General features: G+C 39.5%; 1 protein-coding gene across 3 annotated transcripts in view; it reads left to right on the top strand.

Moving 5' to 3' along the window:
* Nucleotides 1–27,458, top strand: part of GABRB1 (gamma-aminobutyric acid type A receptor subunit beta1) — a 394,887-nt gene that overhangs the window by 130,095 nt on the left and 237,334 nt on the right. For all 3 annotated transcript variants that reach the window (XM_027103040.1, XM_027103041.1, XM_027103042.1), the window contains one exon: nucleotides 3,572–3,792. In XM_027103040.1, the coding sequence (XP_026958841.1) occupies nucleotides 3,572–3,792 (221 nt within the window). The remainder of the gene's footprint in view (nucleotides 1–3,571; nucleotides 3,793–27,458) is intronic.

The following is a 27,458-nucleotide window of genomic DNA, read 5'->3' as shown; positions in this document are numbered from 1 at the left end:
TTGAGATCTCTAGGAATTTTTCGCCGTTTGATATTACGTGGAGCTGGGAGGTCTCTTGTGGACCAGTGTCCTGAAGCTGGCTCTCCCACCTCAGAGGCACAGCAGTGGCTCCTGGCTGCAGCACCAAGAGCCTTTCAGCCACACGGCTCAGAATAAAAGGGAGAAAAAGTAGAAGGAAAGAAAGAAAGAGGATAAAAGAAAATAAGATAAAGTAAGGTAAAATAAAATAAAGTTATTAAAATAAAAATAATTATTAAAAATGTTTTTAAAAAGTAAAAAAACAAACAAAAAAACGGACGGATAGAACCCTAGGACAAATGGTGGAAGCAAAGCTATACAGACAAAATCTCACACAGAAGCATACACATACACACTCAAAAAGAGGAAACGGGGAAAAAATCATAAATCTTGCTCTCAAAGTCCACCTCCTCAATTTGGGATGATTCATTGCCTATTCAGGTATTCCACAGATGCAGGGTACATCAAGTTGATTGTGGAGATTTAATCCACTGCCCCTGAGGCTGCTGGGAGAGATTTCCCTTTCTCTTCTTTGTTCTCACAGCTCCCGGGGCTCAGCTTTGGATTTGGCCCCGCCTCTGCGTGTAGGTCGCCGGAAGGCGTCTGTTCTTCGCTCAGACAGGACAGGCTTAAAGGAGCCGCTGATTCGCGGGCTCTGGCTCACTCAGGCCGGCGGGAGGGAGGGGCACTGCGTGCGGGGTGGGCCTGCGTCGGCAGAGGCCGGCGTGACGTTGCAGCAGCCTGAGGCGCGCCGTGCGTTCTCCCGGGGTAGTTGTCCGTGGATCCCGGGACCCTGGCAGTGGCGGGCTGCACAGTCTCCCCGGAAAGGAGGTGTGGAGAGTGACCTGTGCTCGCACACAGGCTTCTTGGTGGCGGCAGCAGCAGCCTTAGCGTCTCATGCCCGTCTCTGGGGTCCGCGCTTTTAGCCGCGGCTCGCGCCCGTCTCTGGAGCTCCTTTAAGCAGCGCTCTTAATCCCCTCTCCTCGCGCACCAGGAAACAAAGAGGGAAGAAAAAGTCTCTTGCCTCTTCGGCAGCTCCAGGCTTTTCCCCGGACTCCCTCCCGGCTAGCCGTGGCGCACTAACCCCTTCAGGCTGTGTTCGCGCCGCCAACCCCAGTCCTCTCCCGGTGCTCCGACCGAAGCCCAAGCCTCAGCTTCCAGCCAAGCCTCTCATGCTGGTGAGTGCTGGTCGGCACCGTTCCTCTGTGCGGGAATCTCTCCGCTTTGCCCTCCGTACCCCTGTTGCTGTGCTCTCCTCCGTGGCCTTGAAGCTCCCCCCCTCAGCCACCCGCAGTCTCCGCCCGCGAAGGGGCTTCCTAGTGTGTGGAAACCATTCTTTCTTCACAGCTCCCTCCCACTGGTGCAGGTCCCGTCCCTATCCTTTTGTCTCTGTTTATTCTTTTTACTTTTGCCCCACCCAGGTGCGTGGAGGGGGTTTCTTGCCTTTTGGGCGGTCTGAGGTCTTCTGCCAATGTTCAGTAGGTGTTCTGTAGGAGTTGTTCCACGTGTAGATGTATTTCTGATGTATCTTGTGGAGGAAGGTGATCTCCGCGTCCTACTCTTCCGCCATCTTCCTCCAAGACTCTCATTTGTATTTTATAATAAGTTTTTACTCATCACACATTAAAACTTTCTTTGTTGAGGAGAATGTGGAGTAAGGATTTTGCCTCATGGTCTCATTGTGAGGAAATCCTCTGTAGCGCTCACGAGAGTTGGAGGCTAATGTGTATTCAGCGTGAGTAGTGAAACATGTAACCCATTGCTGATTGTGCTGAGCTAGTCATTCATTTTCTTACATTGTCTGAATTACAAACAAGACCCCAACAACAAGACTTACAAGACAGACAGTTGCTTACTTTCATGGTTACCAGGGTCCTTCTTCCTGCAGGTTCTTTTATAAACATCTCTTTAAAAGTGGAAATGCTTATGAAAACGAATACGTACACTCCAAATAATTTGGAAGTATGATATTAATCTTTAAATAGCAACAATTTTTGAAGATAATATATTTGTTTAGCATGTTAGTTTCTAAAGTACTTGCACCATGATTCTCCCAAGTAATGCTTTCAATAAACTAGTAAAATGCTATTTTTATTTTAGAAATGAGACATCTGACATATAAGGGGTTAAGTTAGTTGCTCATGGTTACATAGCTCTACATGTGGTAGATTTTGGAATGGAGGTGTTTTAGAATCTAAGGCCCAGAATCTGTTCAATTCATTGTCCTCCGAAAAGGTATTGATGTAAAGAACTTGAAGAGGATGCAAATGCAGATGTTAGCAGTTGAGAAGAGAATTGTGTATAACCCTGTGGGTTCTCTTTTTCTGTTAAATGAAGGTAAGGTGGAAGGAGGTTTCAGACCTATAAAAAGGATATTGTATGATTAGTAGCGAAGAGCAAATGTCCTTGTCATTGAACAAGAAAGAATGGCTTTGAATTATTGCAAGATTATTTCTGAGTAAACAGTGTAAGCATTCTTGAATATAGTGGTTAAAGGACATTGGAACTCATTATCCAGAACAAATATTGTCTTATCATTTAAGATATTTCAGAAATTCATAAATATCCATATAGGTATCTAGATGAAGTGCAATTTGCCCAGATGTAAGAGATGATCGGAGCCAATGCTTCCCAAACAGTGGTATATATAACAATGGCAGTACACAGAGTTGTGAAGGAATTATGACGTGTTTTCTTAATTGTTGCTAAAGCATCCAGCTAAAGCTGTTGACTGATAAATATCCTTTAAAAGAAAAAGTGAACCTTCTGTTTTTATAATATTGGGACCGCATCTTAAGTCTTTATGATTTTACTGCTACCTCATTCTTTTAATGGACAATTACACTTTGTATTAATAGAGTTCTTTAAAAACATACAACTAAAGCTCTAAGATAATCTTCACCATTCCTCTCCTGTGAGCTTGACACATTTATTGAGCCCAAATCTTCCTGTCTGTCACTGCCAGGGGAAACCTGGGCAGAAAGAAAAGTGCAAAGGTATGTCCTTAGTGTAACCTTTTACAGAAGATGGGAAAACAAACTCGAGTACAAACCCATCTCTGAACTCAAACCAATTCCTGAATCAAGCAACACTATAAATACAATATCCAGAGGTAGATTTTTGTGAACATGAATCTACAGGTACAACTTCCCTTTACAGCCTTCCCCATGATATCATTACCTTAACATCAAACCTTAAAATTCAATTAAATGGATTTACTCTATATTGGTGCAAATGCTTCTGCGTGCATTCAATTATTGCACTAGTACTTCTAACCTATCGGTTGCCCTATACTTGGAGGTGCAAATTTCAATATATTCAAACATAACCTTGTAGGGGAGGTTGGTGAGTCAACTTAGCACAGGGAGATCAGCTCAGTGCTTTGTGACCACAGAATGGCGAGTCTCTAGGTATCCACAGTGCCACGTGCTATCACATTCTTACCAAAAAGGCTTTTAGATGGTGATGATGATGATGATGATGGTGATGATGATGGTGATGATGATGGTGGTGATGATGGTAAAATTCTTTGTTCGGTTTCCTTTTTTTGCAGGATTATACACTCACCATGTATTTCCAGCAGTCTTGGAAAGACAAAAGGCTTTCTTATTCTGGAATCCCACTAAACCTCACGCTAGACAACAGGGTAGCTGACCAACTCTGGGTACCAGACACCTACTTTCTGAATGACAAGAAATCATTTGTGCATGGGGTTACAGTGAAAAATCGAATGATCCGACTGCATCCTGATGGAACAGTTCTCTACGGACTCCGGTAAGCAGCTTTGTGTTGCATGTTTTACTGTTGTTGTTCACGTTGTTGTTTAATTTTTACTCTTGGAAATGGACAGAGGGGGAGAAAGGCAAGTAGGTGAATATATAGACTCTTTAATCTTTATAATAAAATTATATTAAAGTTCAGAAAATCTCTTTAGAACACTTCGAGCTAAATCTAGACAACTTTGTCCATCAAAGGAAAGTGAATTTTTTTGCCATGATCCTCAAATAATAAACATAGTAATAAGAATATGTGTTTTTGTTAGACAGATTTCACATCCAGCTTATTCTAGAAGTTAAATTTTTTTTAGCCAATTGTTTGATTATCTTCGGTCCACCCAGACTCAATTACAATGTGTTCTAGGTATTCTCTATAGCTACTTAATTATGAAATGGAATTGAGAAACAACATTTTGAAGAAATAGGAAAATATTTTGTAGTGACTTTTAGAAGATGCAAAGTGATTTTATTCCCTTAAATCTCTTATGTTTTCATTTTTATTTTCATGTATGTGATCCACATTAAATTAATTTTTGTGTTTCTTATGAGGTAGGGATTGAGGTTCATTTTTTTCCATATGGCTTTACAGTTATTCTAGTACTGTTTATTGAAAAGACTTTGCTTTTCCCTTCAGATAGTGTTGGTACCTTTGACTGAATAATTGTGGGTCTATTTCTAGGATTTATTTTGTTCCACTGTTCTTTTGGTTCGTCCTTAGACAGTATCACACTATTTAATTAGCATAGCTATTTGTTAAGTTATGAAGTCCCATAATGTAAGTCCTTCAACTTTATACTGACTGTTTAAAAATTGCTTTGGAAATTCTAGGTTCTTTGCACCTCCCTATAACTTTTAGGATCAACTTGTTGATTTCTACCCAAAAAAGTCTGCTGGGCTTATAATTAAGTGCATTGAATCTATAGATCAGTTTGGGGAGAATTGACAATTTAAAATTATCAGGTTTTCTAACCATGAACATATCTTTATATGTTTATGTTACCTTTAATTTCTATCAACAATGTTTTGCACCACAGAGTGTTTTGTTTCATTTATTTTTTTTAAAGAATCAAGTGTAAAAGAGGTATTATACACTTATAGAGGTCTGTTACTAACACTCAGGTAGTTAAGGGTTGATTAAAACTTTTAGGCTACAGTTCAAATCAGCTACCAGTTTTACGAAAGAAATATTTGAATTGTAACATGTTATTGTAGGATGTGTAGAGTGGTGGTTCTTTAACCTTTGTTAATCTTTGTGATCCCTTTGAGAAGCTGATGAAATTTTCCTATTATTTTAGAGTATTCATAAGTGCCCTAAAATCCTTTATATGGCATCAATGCCAAGCTAAAACTGTGGTTAAGGGCCAACAGTCTAGAATTAATGTGTGTCCAATATCCGAAAACAAAATGCAAGTGAAAAGAATTTATCTATGATAAAACTTTTTTTTTAAACATCTTTAATGGAGTATAATTGCTTAACGTTGTTGCATTAGTTATCTGGATATAACAAAATGAATCAGCTATATGCATACGTATAGCCCCATATCCCCTACCTCTTGTGTCTCCCTCCCACCCATCCTGTCCCACCCTCTAGGTGGTCACAAAGCACCGAGCTGATCTCCCTGTGCTAGGCAGAAGCTTCCCACTAGCTAGCTATTCTACATTTGGTAGTGTATATATGTACATGCCACTCTCTCATTTCGTCCCAGCTTACCCTTCCCCCTCCCCATGTGTTCAAGTCCATTCTCTACATCTGCATCGCTATTCCTGTCCTGCCCCTAGGTTCTTCAGAACCTTTTTTTTGGTAGATTCCATATATATGTGTTAGCATACGGTATTTGTTTTTCTCTTTCTGACTTACTTCACTCTGTATGACACACTCAGGGTCCATCCACCTCACTACAAATAACTCAACTTCATTTCTTTTCATGGCTGAGTAATATTCCATTGTATATATTGCCACGTCTTCTTTATCCATTCATCTGTCGACTGACACTTAGGTTGCTTCCATGTCCTGGCTATTGTAAAAAGAACTGCAGTGAACATTGTGGTACATGACTCTTTTAGAATTATGGTTTTCTCAAGATATATACCCAGTAGTGGGATTGCTGTGTTGTATGGTAGCTCTATTTTTAGTTTTTTAAGGAACCCCCATACTGTTCTCCACAGTGGCTGTATCAATTTACATTCCCAACAACAGTGCAAGAAGGTTCCCTTTTCTCCACACCCTCTCCAGCATTTATTCTTTGTAGATGCTTTGATGATGGCCATTCTGACGGGTGTGAGGTGATACCTCATTGTAGTTTTGATTTGCATTTCTCTACTGATTAGTGATGTTGAGCATCCTTTCATGTGTTTGTTGGCAAACTGTGTATCTTCTTTGGAGAAATGTTTATTTAGGTCTTCTGCCCATTTTTGGATTGGGTTGTTTGTTTTTTTGATATTGAGCTGCATGAGCTGCTTGTATATTTTGGAGATTAATCCATTGTCACTTGCTTCACTTGCAAATATTTTCTCCCATTCTGAGGGCTGCCTTTTCATCTTGTTTATGGTTTCCTTTGTTGTGCCAAAGCTTTGAAGTTTCATTAGGTCCCATTTGTTTATTTTTGTTTTTATTTCCATTTCTCTAGGAGGTGGGTCAAAAAGGATTTGCTGTGATTTATGTCATTTATGTTTTCCTCTAAGAGTTTTATAGTGTCTGAACTTACATTTAGGTCTTTAATCTATTTTGAGTTTATTTTTGTGTATGGTGTTAGGGAGTGTTCTAATTTCATTCTTTTACAAGTAGCTGTCAAGTTTTCCCAGCACCACTTATTGAAGAGGCTGTCTTTTCTCCATTGTATATTCTTGCCTCCTTTATCAAAGATAAGGTGGCCATATGTGTGTGGGTTTATCTCTGGGCTTTCTTTCCTCTTCCATTGGTCTATATTTCTGTTTTTCTGCCAGTACCATACTGTGTTGATTACTGTAGTTTTGTAGTATAGTCTTAAGTCATGGAGCGTGATTCATCCAGCTCCGTTTTTCTTTCTCAAGATTGCTTTGGTTATTTGGGGTTTTTGTGTTTCCATACAAATTGTGAAATGTTTTGTTCTACTTCTGTGAAAAATGCCCTTGGTAGTTTGATAGGGATTTCATTGAATCTGTAGATTGCTTTGGGTAGTATAGTCATTTTCACAATGTTGATTCGTCCAATCCAAGAACATGGTATATCTCTCCCTCTGTCTGTATCATCTTTAAATTCTTTCATCAGTGTCTTATAGTTTTCTGCATACCGGCCTTTTGTCTCCTTAGGTAGGTTTATTCCTAGGTATTTTATTCTTTTCATTGCAATGCTAAATGGGAGTGTTTCCTTAATTTCTCTTTCAGATTTTTCATCATTAGTGTATAGGAATGCAAGAGATTTCTGTGCATTAATTTTGTATCCTGCTACTTTACCAAATTCATTGATTAGCTCTTGTAGTTTTCTGGTAGCATCTATAGGATTCTCTATGCATAGTATCATGTCATCTGCAAACAGTGACAGTTTACTTCTTCTTTTCTGATTTGGATTCCTTTTATTTCTTTTTATTTTGATTGCTGTGGCTAAAACTTCCAAACTATGTTGAATAATTGTGGCGAGAGTGGGAAACCTTGTCTTGCTCTTGATCTTAGTGGAAATGGTTTCAGTTTTTCATCAACTCAATCTCATCATTGAGAACGATGTTGGCTGTGGATTTGTCTTACATGGCCTTTATTATGTTGACGTAAGTTCTCGCTATGCCTACTTTCTGGAGGGTTTTTTTCATAAATGGGTGTTGAATTTTGTCTCAAGACTTTTCTGCATCTATTGAGATTATCATATGTTTTTTATCCTTCAGTTTGTTAATATGGTGTATCACATTGATTGATTTGCGTATATTGAAGAATTCTTGAATCCTGGGATAAACACCACTTGATGATGGTGAATGATCCTTTTAATGTGCTGTTGGATTCTGTTTGCTAGTATTTTGTTGAGGATTTTTGCGTCTATGTTCATCAGTGATATTGGCCTGTAGTTTTCTTTTTTTGTGACATCTTTGTCTGGTTTTGGTATCAGGGTGATGGTGGCCTCCTAGAATGAGTTTGGGAGTGTTCCTCCCTCTGCTATATTTTGGAAGAGTTTGAGAATGATAGGTATCAGTTCTTCTCTAAATGTTTGTTAGAATTTGCCTGTGAAGCCATCTGGTCCCGGTCTTTTGTTTGTTAAAAGATTTTTAATCACAGTCTCCATTTCAGTGCTTGTGATTGGTCTGTTTATATTTTCTATTTCTTCCTGGTTCAGTCTCGGAAGGTTGTGCTTTTCTAAGAATTTGTCCATTTCTTCCAGGTTGTCCATTTTATTGACATATAGCTGCTTGTAGTCATCTCTCATGATCCTTTGCATTTCTGCAGTGTCACTTGTTACTTCTCCTTTTTCATTTCGAATTCTGTTGATTTGAGTCTTCTCCCTTTATTAATTTTTTTGATGAGCCTGGCTAATGGTATATTAATTTTGTTTATCTTCTCTAAGAACCAGCTTTTAGTTTTATTGAGCTTTACTATTGTTTCCTTCATTTTTTTTCACTTATTTCTGATCTGATCCTTATGGTTTCTCTCCTTCTGCTAACTTTAGGGTTTTTTGTTCTTCTTTGTCTAATTGCTTTAGGTGTAAGGATAGGTTGTTTATTTGAGATGTTTCTTGTTTCTTGAGGTAGGATTGTATTGCTATAAACTTCCCTCTTAGAACTGCTTTTGCTGCATTCCATAGGTTTTGGGTCATTGTGTTTTTGTTGTCCTTTGTTTCTAGGTATTTTTTGATTTCCTCCTTGATTTCTTCAGTGATCTCTTAGTTATTTAGTAGTGTATTGTTTAGCCTCCATGTGTTTGTATTTTTTGCAGTTGTTTTCTCGTAATTGATATCTAGCCTCATAACATTGCGTTTTGAAAAAGATACTTGATATGATTACTATTTTCTTAAATTTACCAAGGCTTGATTTGTGACCCAAGATATGGTCTATCCTGCTGGAGTGTGTTCCATGAGCACTTGAGAAGAAAGTGTATTCTGTTGTTTCGGGGTGGAATGTCCTATAAATATGAATTAAGTCCATCTTGTTTAATGTGTCATTTAAAGCTTGTGTTTCCTTATTAATTTTCATTTTGGTTGATCTGTCCGTTGGAGAAATTGGGGTGTTAAAGTCCCCTAATATTATTGTGTTACTGTCGATTTCCCCTTTATGTTTGTTAGCATTTGCCTTATGTATTGAGGTGCTGGTATGTTGGGTGCATAAATGTTTACAGTTGTTATATCTTCTTCTTGGATTGATCCCTTGATCATTTGTTAGTGTCCTTTATTGTCTCTTGTAATAGTCTTTATTATAAAGTCTATTTTATCTGATATGAGAATTGCTACTCCAGCTTTCTTTTGATTTCCAATTGCATGCAATATCTCTTTCCCTCCCCTCACTTTCAGTCTGTATGTGTCCCTAGGTCTTAAGTGGGTCTCTTTTAGACAGCATATATACAGGTCTTGTTTTTATATTCATTCAGCCAATCTATGTGTTTTGGTTGGAGCATTTAATCCATTTACATTTAAGGTAATTATCAAAATGTATGTTCCTATTACCATTTTCTTAATTGTTTTGGGTTTGCTTTTGTAGGTTTTTTCCCTCTCTTGTGTTTCATGAGTAGAGAAGTTTCTTTAGCATTTGTTGTAACACTGGTTTGGTGGTGCTGAATTCTCTTACCTTTTGTTTGTCTGTAAAGCTTTCAATTTCTCTGTCAAATCTGAATGAGATCCTTGCTGGGTAGAGTAATCTTGGTTGTAGGTTTTTCCCTTTCATTACTTTAAATTTGTCCTGCCACTCCCTTCTGGCTTGCAGAGTTTCTGCTGAAAAATCAGCTGTTAACCTTATGGGGATTCCCTTGTATGTTATTTGTTGCTTTTCCCTTGCTGCTTTTAATATGTTTTCTTTGTGTTTAATTTTTGATAGTTTTATTAATATGTGTCTTGGTATGTTTCACTTTGGGTTTACCCTGTTTGGAACTCTCTGCTCTTCCTGGACTTGATCGACTGTTTCGTTTCCCGTGTTAAGGATGTTTTCGACTAACATCTCTTCAAATATTTTCTCAGACCCTTTCTTTTTCTCTTCTTCTTCTGGAAACCCTATAATTCAAATGTTGGTGCATTTAATATTGTCCCAGAAGTCTCTGAGACTGTCCTCCATTCTTTTCATTCTTTTTTCTTTATTCTGCTCTGTGGTAGTCATTTCCACTATTATATCTTCTAGGTCACTTATATGTTCTTCTGCCTCAGGTATTCTGCTATTGATTCCTTCTAGAGAATTTTTAATTACATTTATTGTGTTGTTCATCGTTGTTTGTTTGCTCTTTAGTTCTTCTAGGTCCTTAGTAAACGTTTCTTCTATTTTCTCCATTCTATTTCCAAGATTTTGGATCATCTTTCCTATCATTACTCTAAATTCTTTTTCAGGTAGACTGCCTATTTCCTCTTCATTTGTTTGGTCGGGTGGGTTTTAACTTTGCTCCTTCATCTGTTGCATATTTCTCTGTCTTCTCATTTTGCTTAACTTACTGTGTTTGTGGTCTCCTTTTTCACACGCTGCAGGTTCATAGTTCCCGTTGTTTATGGTGTTTGCCCCCATGGGGTAAGGTTGGTTCAGTGAGCTGTGTAGGCTTCCTGGTGGAGGGGACTGGTGCCTGTGTTCTGGTGGGTGTGTCTGGATCTTGTCTTTCTGGTGGGAAGGACCGTGTCTGGTGGTGTGTTTTGGGGTATCTGTGAACTTATTATGATTTTAGGCAGCCTCTCTGCTAAAGGGTGGGGTTGTGTTCCTGTCTTGCTAATTGTTTGGCCTGGGGTGTCCAGCACTGGAGCTTGCTGGTTGTTGAGTGGAGCTGGGTCTTAGTGTTGAGACAGAGATCTCTGGGAGAGCTCTTGCCAAATGATATTACGTGGGGCCAGGAGGTCTCTGGTGATCCAGTGTCCTGAACTCGGCTCTCCCACCCCAGAGGCTCAGGCCTGACAGCCAGCCGGAGCACCAAGACTCTGTCAGCCACACGGCTCAGAAGAAAAGGGAGAAAAAAAAAGAAAGAAAGAAAAATAAAATAATATAAGATAAAATAACATCATTAGAATAAAAAGTTTTAAGAAATTATTAAAATAAAAATTTTTTTAAAGTAATAAAAAAATTGAAGTGAGCAATGAAACCAATAAACAAATCTACCAATGATAACAAGCACTAAAAACTGAACTAAGATAAACATGAAAATCAGAAACTGGTTAGTCGCATACAGCAAATCCCAAGTCTACAGTTGCTCCTAAAGTCCACAGCCTCAATTTTGGAATGATCATTGCCTGTTCAGGTATCCCACAGATGCAGGGTACCTCAAGTTGATTGTGGAGATTTATTCTGCTGTTCCTGAGGCTGCACAGAGAAATTTCCCTTTCTCTTCTTTGTTCGCACAGTTCCTGGGGTCCAACTTTGGATTTGGCCCTGCCTCTGCATGTAGGTCACCCTCTGGCATCTGTTCTTTGCCCAGTCAAGAGGGGGTTAAAGGAGTGGCTGATTAGGGAGCTCTGGTTCACTCAGTCCAGGAGGGATGGATGGGTGCAGAATGCAGGGCAAGCCTGCGGGGTAGGGGCCAGCGTGATGTTGCAACAGCCTGAGGCATGCCATGTGTTCTCCCGGGGACATTGTCCCTGGATCATGGGACCCTGGCAGTGGCGGGCTGCACAGGCTTCCAGGAAGGGAGGTGTGGATAGTGACCTGTGCTTGCACGCAGGCTTCTTGGTGGCTGCAGTAGCAGCCTTAACATTTCATGTCCGTCTCTGGTGCCCACGCTGATAGCTGTGGCTCACGCCCATCTCTGGAGCTTGTTTAGGTGGTGCTCTGAATCCCCTCTCCTCACACACCCCGAAACAATGGTCTCTTGCCTCTTAGGTAGGTCCAGACTTTTTCCCAGACTCTCTCCCGACTAGCTGTGGCGCACTAGCCCCCTTCAAGCTGTGTTCACCCATCCAACCCCAGTCCTCTCCCTGGGATCTGACTTCTGAATCCTGAGCCTCAGCTCCCATCCCCCATCCACCCTGGTGGTGAGCAGACAAGCCTCTCAGGCTGTTGAGTGCTGGTCGGCACCGATCCTCTGTGCGGGAATCTCTGCGCTTTGCCCTCCGCACCCCTGTTGCTGTGCTCTCCTCCGCGGCTCCGAAGCGCCCACCTCCGCCACCCGCAGTCTCCGCCCGCGAAGGGGCTTCCTAGTGTGTGGAAACCTTTCCCCCTTCACAGCTCCCTCCCACTGGTGCAGGTTCCATCCCTATTCTTTTGTCTCTGTTTTTCGTTTTTTCTTTTGCCCTACCCCGGTACGTGGGGAGTTTCTTGCCTTTTGGGAGGTCTGAGGTCTTCTGCCAGCGTTCAGTAGGTGTTCTGTAGGAGTTGTTCCACATGTAGATGTATTTTTGATGTATTTGTGGGGAGGAAGGTGATCTCCACATCTTACTCCTCTGCCATCTTGAAGGTCCTCCCTGTGATATAAGTTTTGAATTTATACTCATGGTTGGCTATTTAGTTGATCGCTTTGGTCTTCATTTGCACAGTAAAATAGCTTCAGTTGATGTTGGCAAAATGATCTTTGGAATTTTCCCACTCTTTCAGTACCCCAGGAGCTGTCAACTCTAGTTAAAAATCTCTGACCTAAAATCTTCTCAGAAAAATGGTGAAATAAACTAACAAGTCCCTTGAGTGTATTGATATTACTACAGATGAAATCTACTCATCCAAGAGCAGTGGTGGTCATTAGTGATGGTTCATACAATGGAAATCAGTTGTAATTTTTCTATTACCTATGTAGCTTCTATCACATATAACTAAGGTATAAAGTGATGAATTATCCTTCTGAAGTTTTCTAAGAGAATAATTCTGTGACCCAACTTAGCAGGCCTGTCGACTACATGTATATTCACTGTATGTGATTACTCAAAAGTGTATAAAAAATTGTTTTGTTAAAAAAAAAAAGACACCTCGACTTTTTGCAAGCAAGAGTGTGGGTTGCATTCTCAGTTTATAGAGTCTCACTTCAGGCATTTTCTGAATTATTGGCAGCCTCTACCAATGGCAACGATGCGAAGGAAGAAAAATATCTGAGAACGATGAATTTGAATACACCTCATTTTAAAATGAGAAAACTGAGGCATAAAAGGGGGAGGGGCCTGATCTAAGGGCACAACAAATGATAGAATTAGGACTAAAATCCAGGTTTCCTGATTCCCATACCTGTGCTTTTCTCACCCCACTGTCTTTCAGATGAATTTAAAGTCAATACCTTCTTCCAAGTTGCATAGCATTGCTTTCTCCTTTTTGGAGCCAACCCAGGCCTTTGTAGCTAGGATCCCGCCAACAGATCTCTCCAAGAAAAACACAAATGCTTCATCTATTATTGGACTCTGATCTGTTTCTGGCATTGGCTTTTTTCATAAGAGCCTCACACCAGTCTGATATCTCTCCCCTCCTTCCCATATTCCTCTCTATCTCTTCCCTCACAGATTTGGTTTTCTTTACCCTAGAGGTTATAAATATCCTGGAGAAACCATGAGGTATAACAACTGGTATGATAACTGGAGTCAGAGGACCAAAGTTGGGCTCAAACTCTATACCATTTTCTGATTGCTTGACCTTAAATAAGTTATATAAATTTACTGACCCTTAGTTTTATCATGTGCAACAATGGACTAAGGAAGTTCTAGTGAAATAATGAATATGTTAATACATATAAATTCTAAGTTATATTTTTGTAAAGTTGTTGTGCCTGATATTGCCTTACTAGGTACTGGAAAAGCTGTGTGCTGAGGGTGGTTCTCTAACTCCCAGGTGTGTCAGTGACCAAAACAGAGATACAGCTGTCCAATTAAGAAAACATTCACTGAGTGCCAGTATGTACAATACACCCACTACTCTGGCCCTGGGAATTCTCCAGAAGCTTGGTAGAAATTTATCATTGTGGCAGAGTGGAAGCACCTGGGACTTTGAGTCAAAGAGACATGTGGCCTGACTAGTTTGTGCCCTACAGTAAGCTATTTCCTCTCTCTTGGCTTTAGATTACTCAGCCTTAAAGAGAAAGGAATTAGACAAAATCATCCCTAAATTCTCTGTCAAATCTAAATTTCAGTGCTTCTATGATCCTATATTATGGCTGTTCATTTTCATTCCTCTGATATAACATTTTCTAGGCTTAGAAAGGACAATCTGTACTTTTCTCTTTGTCTTTTCAGGAATAACCACCATATATCACTTCCTAAACACAGGCACTAGAAAATCCTTATAGTATAACATAGGTGTTGACATATTTATGGCTGTACTTATTGTAGACAAGGGATCAGGAGAATGAAACTTCCTGCCTCATCCATAAGTCCAGATATAGTCATCATGAAATGATACCATGCATTAATGGGTTGTTTTTAGCAATTATGGGGTCAATGGGATTTTCTGAACGCACCTGAAAGCCTCTTTAACTAGGAACTCCATAATCATAAGACCATATCAATAAATTGAATCAAATTTTTCTATATTCAAACTCAATATGAAATGTTATAATCTAGTTTATATAAAGGCACAAGAATAGAGTTAGCTGTTTGCTATTTTTGTGAACTATGTCAAATCATATTTTATACCCCAGAGATGGCACATGGTTGTGTAAACACTCTAAAATGACAGAGTGGTGTCTGATGGGGGTCTGGTGCTTCTAGAAGAGCCAGGGTACTGTGCAACAGGCATTCACTACATAGAAGAAACTACATCCCATTGTGCTTCTTACTCTCAGATTTCCCTTGCTGCGACAAAATGTGTCACACCAAGGAATAACCCTGCAATCATGATTACTTCCTATTCCACTTTGCCAGGGATCTGAATAAAGGATGGATGTCTGAGATGTGCTGTAAGATGTGGCAGGAGATGGGACTTACATCCATGGTACACGAGCCCTCCACCCTGCTCCTCTCAAGGCATATAATGTCTCTTTCTTTCTTACTCAAAAGTGGAGACTAAATATCAACTCCCTCAATGTCACAGTTCAAATACTTAAAATTCTTCTGTCTTTCCTCCCTTCCTTCCATTTAACTCTGAGGAAGATTTTCTCTTCTTTCTAAGGCTAATCTCGCCATATACACATTTATCTTATTGCTGGACGCCCTTCAGAATTTGCTCCTCTTTTTAATTAAATCTTCAGTCTTTCCTCTGCTGGCTCCTTCTCTTTGATTTTCTCTTCAAGCACCAGTCCTCAGATAGCTTTGGTTTCCTCTGCTTCCTCACCACCCATTTACTCCTTAGGCTCCCAGCCATGCTCCTTTCCTAAAACAGCTGTCAAAATTTACCAGAGCCATTGCTTGTTCTGTTTATAGTCTTGACTTTTCCGAACGATTTTTTTTAAATTAATTAATTAATTTAATTTATTTTATTTTTGGCTATGTTGGGTCTTCATTGTTGCACACGGGCTTTCTCTAGTTGGGGCGAGCAGGGGCTACTCTTCGTTGCGGTGCACAGGCTTCTCATTGCGGTGGCTTCTCTTATTGTGGAGCACAGGCTCTAGGCACATGGGCTGCAGTAGTTGTGGCTCACGGGCTCAGTAGTTGTGGCTCGCAGGCTCTAGAGCTCAGGCTCAGTATTTGTGGTGCATGGGCTTAGCTGCTCCACGGCATGTGGGATCTTTCTGGACCAGGGATCAAACCCAAGTCCCCTGCATTGGCAGGCGGACTCCTAACCACTGCATGGGAGGCATATTCTTAACCACTGCACCACCAGGGAAGTCCCTCTCTGAATGATTTAAGAGTGATGATTGACCTTGACTGTAGGATTTCTAAGATTCAGCACAAGTTTTTCATTATTCTTATTCTCTCTTTTTGTTGTTCTATCACTGTTTCTTCTTTTGCCTCTAATTGTGAACTAGAGGGGTTCCTTGAATTTTGAACAACTCATTGAATTTAACAGATCAAATATCTAGAATATGAAATCACTGAGCTCAGAAAAATATTTGTAATCACTTACTGAGCATCGGTATGTGGATGCTTGCCCTGCCCGTTATTCCTGACATAATCCCTATTTCATATTATCTGTTTTTCCTAAAACCAGCTCTTCCTCCTTACATAGCTGCTAACAAAAGTCATCATCCTCCCAGTCAGTAAGCATAAACTTGTAGGCATCTTTGACTCTATATCTCTTTTGTCCCAAGATGCAATCTGTTGCTTCTACTCCACTCTATCTCGACCATCTCCGTTCCCAAGCTACTTCCATCACCTCAATTAGCATCACCACTATTGGTCACTTCCTGGCCAGCTTCCTATCTTAATTTTACTTGTTGTCATAGTATTCTTCCTATAGTGCATCATATCAATCACACACACACACACACACACACACACACACACACACACCCCTAACAATGTCTCTACAGTCCCCATAAAATTAAGTTTTCCTTCTCCTGTATGGAATCTGAGACCCTCTGCATATGACCAAAACGTCTTTCAAACATTTCCTTCCTCCATGAAGCCTAAACTTTTATGAAACCATTTACTTATTTCTCTAAACAAACCTAGGGCATTTCAAATTCAAATATGTCCCAAATTTGCCAAGATCATATTTATACCAAAAAACTGTTAGTTGTTATCTGAAATTCACATTTAACTGGGCATCCTGTATTTCATCTGGCAACCCTCCAGCCCTGCTAAAATTCCCTCCCTTCTCTATCCCCTGACAGTTTCCCCACTTCACCACTTTCTCCCATCTCTCTTCTTTTCTCAAAAGCCTCTCTCAAATCCCACTTTCTCCATGAGGACTTTTACAGTATTCCCAACCAGATAAAAACTCATTCTCATTTGACACCTTACTTCATTTTAATCTCCTAAAGGCCCATGAGACTTGTAACTCTCTTAAGATGTTTTATCTTTCTGTGTCTTGGAGTTATTTTCCTGTGATGCAAACAAGATTGTATATTTGTTGAAAATATGAACTGTATTTCTTTCACCTTTGTATACACTTTCTCAAACCAAATAAATGTTTGAAAAATTGAAATGAAAATTTGTAAGATGCAGTCACCTGACTCATGATAGTTGTCAGCTGCAACATTTCGTATATCTAAATGATGGCTTTTAACCAGAGATCCATTATCACTATTAATGACCAGATGTGTTCTGCCTCTTGTCCAAACATGATCCAGCTGGCTGAAAACACTGATTGTCTCTGAGGCTTAGCCCTGTGGGTGCTGAAAGACTGTGTTTATCTTTCCTTAAAAATGGCAGGCATGGAACAACCTAATTCTGTGAAGACATGTAGTGGCATATTTAACCTCCTTTAACTGTTCTTCCTTTTGCCTTCCTCTCCTAACCCTTGCCTTGGCTTTTCTTTCAAACTTCCACAATGTTATTTTCCTGCATCTCTTACCAAAGGTGAGGCCAGGGCCAGTTGGTTTCGCAGGGCTACATGAGAATGGGGAATGGAATGGGTAGTGTAAGGAAAAGGCTTCCAGCTCAGTACTGGCTCACATTGGGATTCCATAGGTGTGTTGCAGAGTGTGTATGTGGGATTGTGTACACACACCGTAAGCACATACAGAGTAAGATGTACCTCTCACATCATTCTAACTAATATTGATAGCAATTGTATCAGGAATTCAACCAATACCCAAGTATATAAATAATTGAAATGATACTATACACCAAGCACTATGCTAAGTGATCTACCTATATTGTCATATTTAATCGTTACCACAACACTATGAACTTTGTACTGTTATTATGCTAATTTGACAGATACCAACACTAGGAGAGCTAAAGTAATTTTTCCTGTCTCATAATTTATTATTAACTTTTTAAAAGCAGGTCCAAACAGGTACACACATTGCATTTGGCTGGTAAATTTATCTAAAATTTCTTTTACTCTAAATGTTTCCTTTTCCTTTATTTTCCCCCTAGAACTTTTTTTTCTTAGGAAACCATGCTATTTTTTGTGATTACATCCATTTGTTGTAAATGTGTTCTTTTATGCCCCATATCTGAGACTTAAACAGATTTGAATTATTTTGTTGTGCTTTGGTGAGTGTGCTTCATAAACCAGTTGTATTATGTACTTTTATCTAGAGACCCAAAATGCCTGCCTGTCTCTGTTTCTGTGATGTGAACATTGATATGCTGATTTAGGCATTGACAACCTGACCTATACATTATAATAATTCCATTAATTTTTATGTAACAGTATTTGTTTGCTAGGGCTCCTGTAACAAAATCGGTGACTTAACAGAAATTTATTGTCTCACAGTTGTGGAGTCAGCAAGCTTGGTTCCTATCAAGGGCTGTGAAGGAAGGATCTATTCCAGGCCCCTCTCCTTGGCATATAGATGACTGATTTCTCCCTGTGTCACCTTCCTTCCAGGTGTATCTGTGTGTCCCTTTTTCATAAGGCCACCAGTCATATTGGATTAGGGTTTACCCTAATGATCTCACATTAATTTGATTATCTCCGTACAGACCCTATCTCAAATAAGGTCACATTCTGAGGTACTAAAGGTTAGGATTTCGACATGAATTTAGGGGGACACAATTCAGCCCAAATAGTAACAATTATAGCAGCCACTGATAATCTTTGCCTAAACTTATTTAGAGTTTACATAATGACAATATTCTATCAATCTTTCCTTATTTATTAACTAGATTATTCTCTAAAGAATTTTCCCTCACCAAATATTAATCTGGAGGTCAAGTTAGTACAGTGAAGGCAGGATAAATGCTTGATTGTTTCCTTTTATTTAGTAGTTTTCAAAACAACAAGTTGTTTCTCTAGAACCCCCCAAATATGACCACTGAGGTTTGCCATTTTGTTATTTTTTGTGTGTTTAGCATTATGAAGTCACAGGTTATAACAGGTATGTCTGTTTCAGTCCACTGCAGCTATTGTTGTTTTTGATCTTGTTTGTCTTATCTTTGGCCAGTGGCAGACCCTTTAAATTGACACCTGAGTTCTTTCAACGTGACCTCAATAGTTGCTGATAGCATCCTTGCCTTCTGACGCATCAACTTGTAAATTCTCTGTCCTAGAGGAGGATAAAATACATCATGAGTTCATATTGATATTTCTAACTCAAATTTAGAATTGCAGGGCTTTTATTCAACTTCTTTGATTTTACACTTTGTTTCTTTCCTCTTCATTGAAAACATTGATTCTTCATGTATTAACGTGACTATTTATTCACTTTGTCCTGTCAGGTGTAATATATATGTATATATGTGTGTATGTATGTATATATCTAATAGTATACATAATAGTTTTTAAATAAAAATACAACATTATTGTTACTGTCCTGTGTTAAGCCATTTTTTCCCTGCAGATCATTTCTAGGAAGACAGTTGTCCAAGTAAGATGCTTTTGTTGCTTACCATTGTAGAAATGAAAATAATTAGGGAGGGCACACAGCATAAATGGGAATAGCTCTGCCAAGTGTGTGCGCTTTATGAAATGTGCACAACTTTGTCAGGTTCTCTAACACATACCAATGACTCCAAATCCCAAAGAGAAGCTTCTAAGCTTTAGGTTTCAGAAGTGAATCAAATGTTTACCAGAAACTTGTGGCCTGATGGGGATTTTGAGAACTCCCCTACTGTATTTGCTTACCTAGCTCCACTCTGAATTGATTTTTTGGATGTTCTTGACACTGCCTGACCATGGGTTGTGCATGAGAATAAAATCAATGGTTACATTTATTGAATATAAAAGAAAAACAGAGTTTCCCACTATTCCTTGGAGGATTATTGCCTTGTTCTTCATGATAAAGCCAAGTAAAAAGTAGAGGCAATTATCTCCATAGTACAGATCCAACAAAACCCCACCATTATTGATTTTTAAAGCAGTTTGGGGCCCCTCAATGTTTCATATTAGCTTTCTATATTGATTGTACACCCTGAAAAAAAGACTTCTCTTTCTTACAGACTTTCTGTGTAGAGGCAGTTATGATTACATTCAAGAGTCCTGGGCAGATCACACAGGGTTTACTGTGAGACAGGCTGGGCAAAAAATATTGTTGAGTCGATTGCAGAGAATAAATATATGGGCAGATGCAGTGTTTGCAGAGGAGGACTGGCGGAAATTGATAAATGCATCCTGTTAAGAGAAACTTGTTACTTCAAATGGAAGAGAGAAAAAACAGGGCATGCATAAAGAATAGGTAGCTCACTTTATTAGACAGAATGCCGTGGGGACTCTTTTTTTTTTTTTTTTTTTTCTGTACACGGGCCTCTCACTGCTGTGGCCTCTCCCGTTGCGGAGCACAGGCTCCGGACGCACAGGCTCAGCGGCCATGGCTCACAGGCCCAGCCACTCCGCGGCATGTGGGATCTTCCCGGACCGGGGCACGAACCCGTGTCCCCTGCATCGGCAGGCGGACTCGCAACCACTGCGCCACCAGGGAAGCCCCTGGGGACTCTTTTTATAATTCCCGCCAAAGAGCACAGTATTGTTATTCCCCTCACACTTCTATTTTAGAGTTTCATCAGTGGAGTACAGAGAGAGATATTTAAAATGTTCTCCAGTGAATAGGCTGCTATTTTCCCTCTCAAAGTTTTTATTTTTAATGTTCTTTATTCATCTTTATATGTATGAAAAACTTTATGATTCATTTATTTTTGTTAGGGTCTCCTTTTTCATAACTACAGTATTGTGACTAATTCAAATACTAAATGAGAAATTTAAGTAACTATGCAGTTACAGTAGCTTTTGTGTGGTCACGTGACCTGTGGATGGGTCATTATGATTAAACCTCCATAATTAAATTAATGTAGAAGATTAAGTAAAAACAGTGACCATAAATCAGCTACAAAAGAACTACATCTCCTCAAATTCTTAACTTGATTGAATCTCTTGTGGAATAATATCTAATGTGAACACTCAGGAAAGAAGGAAAAATGATAAAGCGCATGAAAGAAAGAATGAAGAAAAGAGGAGGAAAGAAAGGAAGAAAGGTAGGAAGGGAAGGAGGGAAGAAGGAAAGGGAGACGAAAAAAGGAAAACAAAACCAAATATCTTAGAAACATCTTATGAATTTTAGATCCTAGTTATAATATTACAAACAACACCACTTATTTGTGAAATGTTTAATCTTCTCTACGAATTCAATTTATTCCATTAAACCATCATTTCCAACTACAGTATTTTAGTACCACTTCCCTGATTTTTGCCACAACCACATATCATCTAAAAACATTGAATCACTTTTTACTTAGGTACGTATGCATGTGTATATACATATATACATATATGTATATACATATATTTTTTATTTTTAAATTTTTCTAATTATTTAGTATTCAGTTTTTATTTTATTTTATTATTTTTAATTTATTTTTGGCTGCGTTGGGTCTTTGTTGCTGCACGCCAGCTTTCTCTGGTTGCGGCGAGTGGGGGCTACCCTTTGTTGCAGTGCACTGGCTTCTCATTGAGGTGGTCTCTCTTGTTGTGGAGCACGGGCTTTAGGTGCGTGGGCTTCAGTAGTTGTGACGGCTGGGCTCAGTAGTTGTGGCACACGGGCTTAGTTGCTCCATGGCATGTCGAATCTTTCCAGACCTGGGTTCGAACCCATGTCCCCTGCATTGGCAGGTGGATTCTTAACCACTGCACTACCAGGGAAGCCCTTAAAGGAAACTTTTATTACCTCTGTATGTAGACAACTATTTTTTAATAGACATTAAAATACATCTCAGGTAAGAATTTTATTATAATTTAAAAATGCTTATCCATGTTCCATCTACAATGATTTTTTCCTCATTTATAGAAATGAGGTAACAATATTAACCATCTTATGGAGTATTACTAAAGTTAAATAAGTTGACCAGACAGCGGAAGCAAGAAGAACTACAATCCTGCAGCCTGTGGAACAAAAACCATATTCACAGAAAGACAGACAAAATGAAAAGGCAGAGGACTAGTTACCAGATGAAGGAACAAGATAAAACCCCAGAAAAACAACTAAGTGAAGTGGAGATAGGCAAACTTCCAGAAAAAGAATTCAGAATAATGATACTGAAGATGATCCAGGACCTCGGAAAAAGAATGGAGGCAAAGATCGAGAAGATTCAAGAAATGTTTAACAGGGCTTCCCTGGTGGTGCAGTGGTTGAGAGTCCGCCTGCCGATGCAGGGGACATGGGTTCGTGCCCCGGTCCGGGAAGATCCCACATGCCGCGGAGCGGCTGGGCCCGTGAGCCATGGCCGCTGGGCCTGCACGTCTGGAGCCTGTGCTCCGCAACGGGAGAGGCCACAACAGTGAGAGGCCCACGTACCGCAAAAAAGTTTAATGAAAGAGAGTTGTAGAAAGCTTTTAGCTAAGGAAGCACACAAGTGAAATAATATTGTATCTCATTAATGGGATCAATTCAAGAGTCCAGACTTATTTGTATTTATCATACCCATTGTTTAGCTCAGATGATGTAATATTAATAGACCAGAGTAAGATAGAAGAACTATTCAACTTCTATCTGACTTCTATCCAGTCAGGTAAGAAGACTTACATTCCATCTGGAATGGTTAAAGTGAACATGATTTAGGAATTGTTAAAGAGAAGACAATTAGCAAATCATACAGAGTCATTTAGTTACTCATAGGAGTAGAAATCAGTGCATTGATAGATTTACTCATAGTTTGGATCTAGGTTATGAAAAAAATAGTGATGATTCTGTGGTTTTTGACCTAGGAACTGAAATAACAGAGTTGGAGGAACTGTAGACAAAATACTTCTGGGGAGAAGCTAAGCTCTGTTTGCAGGATGTTATATTTGAAATGCCTGTAGACGTGCAAGTGAAGAGGTTGCTTGGCAGTTAGATGCAAAACTTGAGATCCAGGAGGAAGATCTGGATTCAGAGTCATTAGTATATAGATGGCCTTTAGAGTCATGTGTCTCGATGATATCACCAAGGGAATGAGCATAGAGGGAACAGAGATGAGACCCACTGTCAGGAAAAAGGAGAAGTCCCCCAAGAGTTAGAGCAAGGAAGAAAAGGAAAAATAGAAAAGAAAACTAAAAAGAAGCAGCCTGTGAAAGTAGGAAGGAAGCTGGGAAAGAGTGGTTTCCTTGAAGCTGAATGAAGAGAGTGTTTTAAGAAGGTGAGAGTAATCAATTGTGTCAAGTGTTGCTAATCAGTTGAGTAACCTGAGGGTTATTGGTGACTGTCATGACCAAATTGGGAGCAATGGTAGAGGAAGCAGTCTAATTGGGATAGATTCAGGAGAGAAAGGGAAGAGTGGAACTGTAAACAATGGACGTATCAGTGTGCTGTTGAGAAAGATACATTTGAGAAGGGAAGTTTGATAATTCAGGACAGAGAGTAAAGAGATACTCAGGCAATGTCCTTAAATAGGCAAGAAGGTACAGCATCTACTGTAAAATTGGAAGCTTAGCTTTAGATGGGAACATGAACCGTTCATTCATTGTAATAGGAGAGAAGGCAGAGTCTGTGGGTACAAACTCAATAGATAGATCCATGTGGTGGTAGCATATAATTACCGCAATAAGTTCTTAAGACAGGTGGTCCCATTTTCTCCCTTTTAAAATGGAGAAACTGAAGCCCCAATAAGTTAAATAACTTACCTAAGATTGTAGAGCTGGAAAGTAACTGAGACCAAATTTGAAGCCAAGCAAGCTAACTTCACGGCCTAAATGCTTAGCTACTATTCTAACAGAAATACAGGGTTCTGCACAAGGTGAGGTCTCATCTAGACTATTTTTCTCAGTCCCGGATAACTCACTTTGAGAACAATATTAACAATCCAGAGAAACACAACTAGGATGGCAAAGGCCTTGGAACTCTGTCCTTATGCAGATAATGAGCTTCTAAATAACACTCTGAAGATTATCACTCTTAGACATTTTTATCTTTAAAACCACAGATGAGATGTCAATATAGTTGCTTGTGTTTTAAAATGTAAGACCACAGAAACTATGGTTTTAAATAATATTTGAAGAACAACAGGAGGAAAATGTAGAAGGAGCTAGGGAGGGATATCATTTTACCTAGGCTGAAAACAAGCCTAGATAGGGGAGAAATATGATAACATACCTGAAGTATTTGAAAATCTGCTATTTCAAAGAAAGCTTAGACTTACACTGTGTTGCTTCCAACAGAAGATCAAGGGCCAACATGCGAAACTTTCAAGGAACATATCAGTTCCATTTGCCTACTTTTGTGAACCTAATGTGAAAGAAGTTCACCATAAACATTTATCTTACATTCAAAAATGGAATTAATGCCTTGTTACTAGTATCTCTCCAAAAATAAGTAGGCTGGTGGAAAAAGAACTTGAGCTTTAGAATCAGAAGAACAATGCCACCATTTACTGATTGCATGCCTTAGGACCTGTTACCCAACCTCTCTGAACCTCTCAACTTCCTCATTTATAAAATGTCTGTAGTGGTACATCTTTCAGATTTGTGTATGAATGAATGTGTGTGAAGTGAGATGAACAGTGTTCTTTATTTATTTGCTTGTTTTGTTTTGTTTTTCTCTTGTTCTACTCTCACACCAGCCTCTCCATTACTAAAAATGTTTAGACAGAGGTTGGATGAGTACAAATACACGTCAAAGATGCTACAAATGGGATTCCAGCCCTGAGTGTGAGGTTGATTAAGTGGATTATTAGGTTCATTATAGCTCCACATTACTATAGAGCTAAGGGAAACATTATTCATAGAGATTAAAAGCATGGATATTGAAGGCAGGCAGTCCTTGGATATAATCATGTAATTCTCCAGTATGTCAGGTATATGACCTTGGACATGTCAATTAACTTGTCTATGCCACAGTTTCTTTAACAGGATCATAATAGTCCAATGGGGCATGATTGCTGATATAATGAAATGAGAAGTGCATTTAAAATGCATAGCAAAGGGCCTTTCATATAGTGAGCACTCAATAAATGGTAGTTGTTCCTATCCTTAGGGACTTCTCTGTGGGTTAAGAGCCTATCTCTTTAAAGTGTTGTCCCACTTCCTTGGGAGGTGCTGCTGTTTTCAAGGTTAAATGGAAGGCTCTTTCATGGTCCTTATAGAATCATTTGGATTACCTTTGATGCTATCTGCTCCTAGCCCTTTAGAAGCTGGGTTTGTTCAAACCGGACAACAGAGGGATTTCATTCTTTTCTATGCTCTGAGTTTTTTGAGTCGTTGGATTAGTGGAGCCACAGAAGAATGAGGCCATTAACTTCGTGCCAGAAAGTCTGTTATTGCTCATTATTTTCAAGTATTATATTCTTTCGTCTTTTGTGTCACAGGATAATTCTGTACCAAGGAAACCGTATGTGCCGAAAATATAGAGTCACTTTTATTCACCCCATGTAAAAAGGGCAATGAAGGATGCCATTTTTAGAAAAAGATAGAGTCTTTGAAGATCAGCCTTCTTTGTGTCTTTTATCTAGAAATACACATGCCAAATGAGATGCCAAGAGATTTGGTTTCTGCTAAGAAGCTTAAGAAAATTAGGGACCAAGGTTGAAAGTAGCATTTATGGTTTAATATAGAGAAAATGTAGTAGAATAAGTTGCTTTGTTCCAGGTTCCACTTCCATGTTCTGTTTTTATCTCCATCTTTATTTTCAAGAAATTTAAAATATTACTACTTCGTAACTGTGAGAATGATGGGCCACACTCTTAAGTCATTTACTTTTTCTTAAATGGATGTTTTACTTGTTTTCAGTGTCTGAGAAGAATCAAAAGGAAACAACAGCAAAATAATTAGCCTATATGGTGTGCTCTAAGGAAAATAGACAACTAATGTTCAGTCAAATAGGTGTAGTGCTAACAAGGCCATCTGCGGAATACCCCAGGGTCTGAAATTATTTTGGAGAAATCTTTCCCTTCTGACCTTCAGTAGCTACAAGAATGAATTTGGGAAGAGCTACCTGCGTGCTCACCAGTCTGTGCACTGACTCTATTCCCTGGTTGTCTTCCCTTTCCCTAACTCTATTAAGGGAATCAAGAATTGGCATTGAGATCAAACAAGCCTAGACTCTGAATCATGGTGCACCTACCTGCTAGGACTTTGGGATCCATCCATTAAGATAAGGTTAAAGTTTTTAATTTAAGTTGAGCTTAATCCTCCTCTATAAGCCAGAGCCACTGATGAGCATCTGGAACATAACAAACTGTGTTCCCTCCCTGTTGTATATCCTGTATTTTCCTTCCACTCCAAATGTTGTAGAAACAGAATTGAAGCTCCTTATTGTTCTACCAGGGCTTTAGGAACAAAATCACAGGTAACAGTACTAGCAGTGTGATTTCTTCTGGACTTATAATACCAGGCTAAGTCAACAAGTATGGCAAACAGTCAGAGGTGATTCTAATTAAGTTATCTGAGCCTCTGAGGTGGCCATGCCCTGCTTATTGCTCTATGCCTGATTTCAAGAGCTGGGAGGGCAGCATTAGGCATTGGTTACAATCAAACACTTGGCAGTAAGACGCAGCAAGGTTTAACCTGGCCTTGCCGCAAGCTAGATGATCAGTCTTTGGCAGTATTCTTAAACTTTATGAATCTCAGCTTTCTCCTTTGAAATGTGGAAGTTAAAAATAGTAGCAACTTCATAGGGTTCTGCGGAGAATTAAAGGTGAAAATGCACTTGAAACACTTAGTATAGAGCCTAGAACATTAGTAAAAATTCAACAAATAAGTACTGTCATTACTATTAGCTAGTTTATTATTTCCATCCTAAGATTATTCAGTGGAAATAAGAGACATGGTTTATCCATTAGCTAATCAATTAGCCTATGCATTTAATTAATACTTCACTCTCCAGATACTGTTGAGAAATCACCACATACAAGGTACTGTACTAAGTCTGTTGTAACAAAATGTTTCAAGATCATTAAACAAAAAGAAGAGGAAGCTGCCACCATTTGGGAGAAAAGAGTGAGGCATCTTGTTTCTAGGGTCCCTCTTCATCCATCACCCACCAGCATAGGAGACATGCTCTTCAAGGTTAAATCATCTCTTCCCCATTCGTAAAAAACGAATCGAAATCCTAAGACTGGCACTAACAGCACTGATGCTCTGAGCAGACACTCTATTCCAACCCATGTAGTAGAGGGCAGGGGCTTTTATTTTATTTATTTTTTTCTTGAGAGTTCAGGTGCTGACAAAGAATGGCTAACATACATTTTAAAAGTGTCCCCTTTCACAGACGCACAAAACAATAGACAGTAGCACGGGTGTTAAGTCACAGTCCTTTTTTCTGTCTAAAACTTCTTATGCAAAGAAAGAGACTCCCTGATATAGGGAACGTACTTTTGTACAAGTACTTTTGTAGTCACAGAGCTGCTCACCTAGTGGAAGAGATGTAGTCTAGCAAAATCTGTTCCAAAGTAAATTTGTACTGTGCATACTCTATTTTCTCATTGACTTACTTGGCTGGAAATATTGTTTTTTGGATGTAGTAAGAGTCATGTTAAAAACTGAAGCAGGGCTTCCCTGGTGGCGCAGTGGTTGAGAGTCCACCTGCCGATGCAGGGGACACGGGTTCGTGCCCCGGTCTGGGAAGATCCCACATGCCGCGGAGCGGCTGGGCCTGTGAGCCATGGCCGCTGAGCCTGCTTGTCCGGAGCCTGTGCTCCGCAACGGGAGAGGCCACAACAGTAAGAGGCCC

Source organism: Aethalodelphis obliquidens, unplaced genomic scaffold, assembly GCF_003676395.1.
Source record: "Aethalodelphis obliquidens isolate GAN/ISIS:26980383/991018 unplaced genomic scaffold, ASM367639v1 scaffold6, whole genome shotgun sequence".
Classification (NCBI taxonomy): domain Eukaryota; kingdom Metazoa; phylum Chordata; class Mammalia; order Artiodactyla; family Delphinidae; genus Aethalodelphis; species Aethalodelphis obliquidens.
Note: the sequence above shows the minus strand (reverse complement) of the source record. Positions and strands in the feature narration are given on the sequence as shown.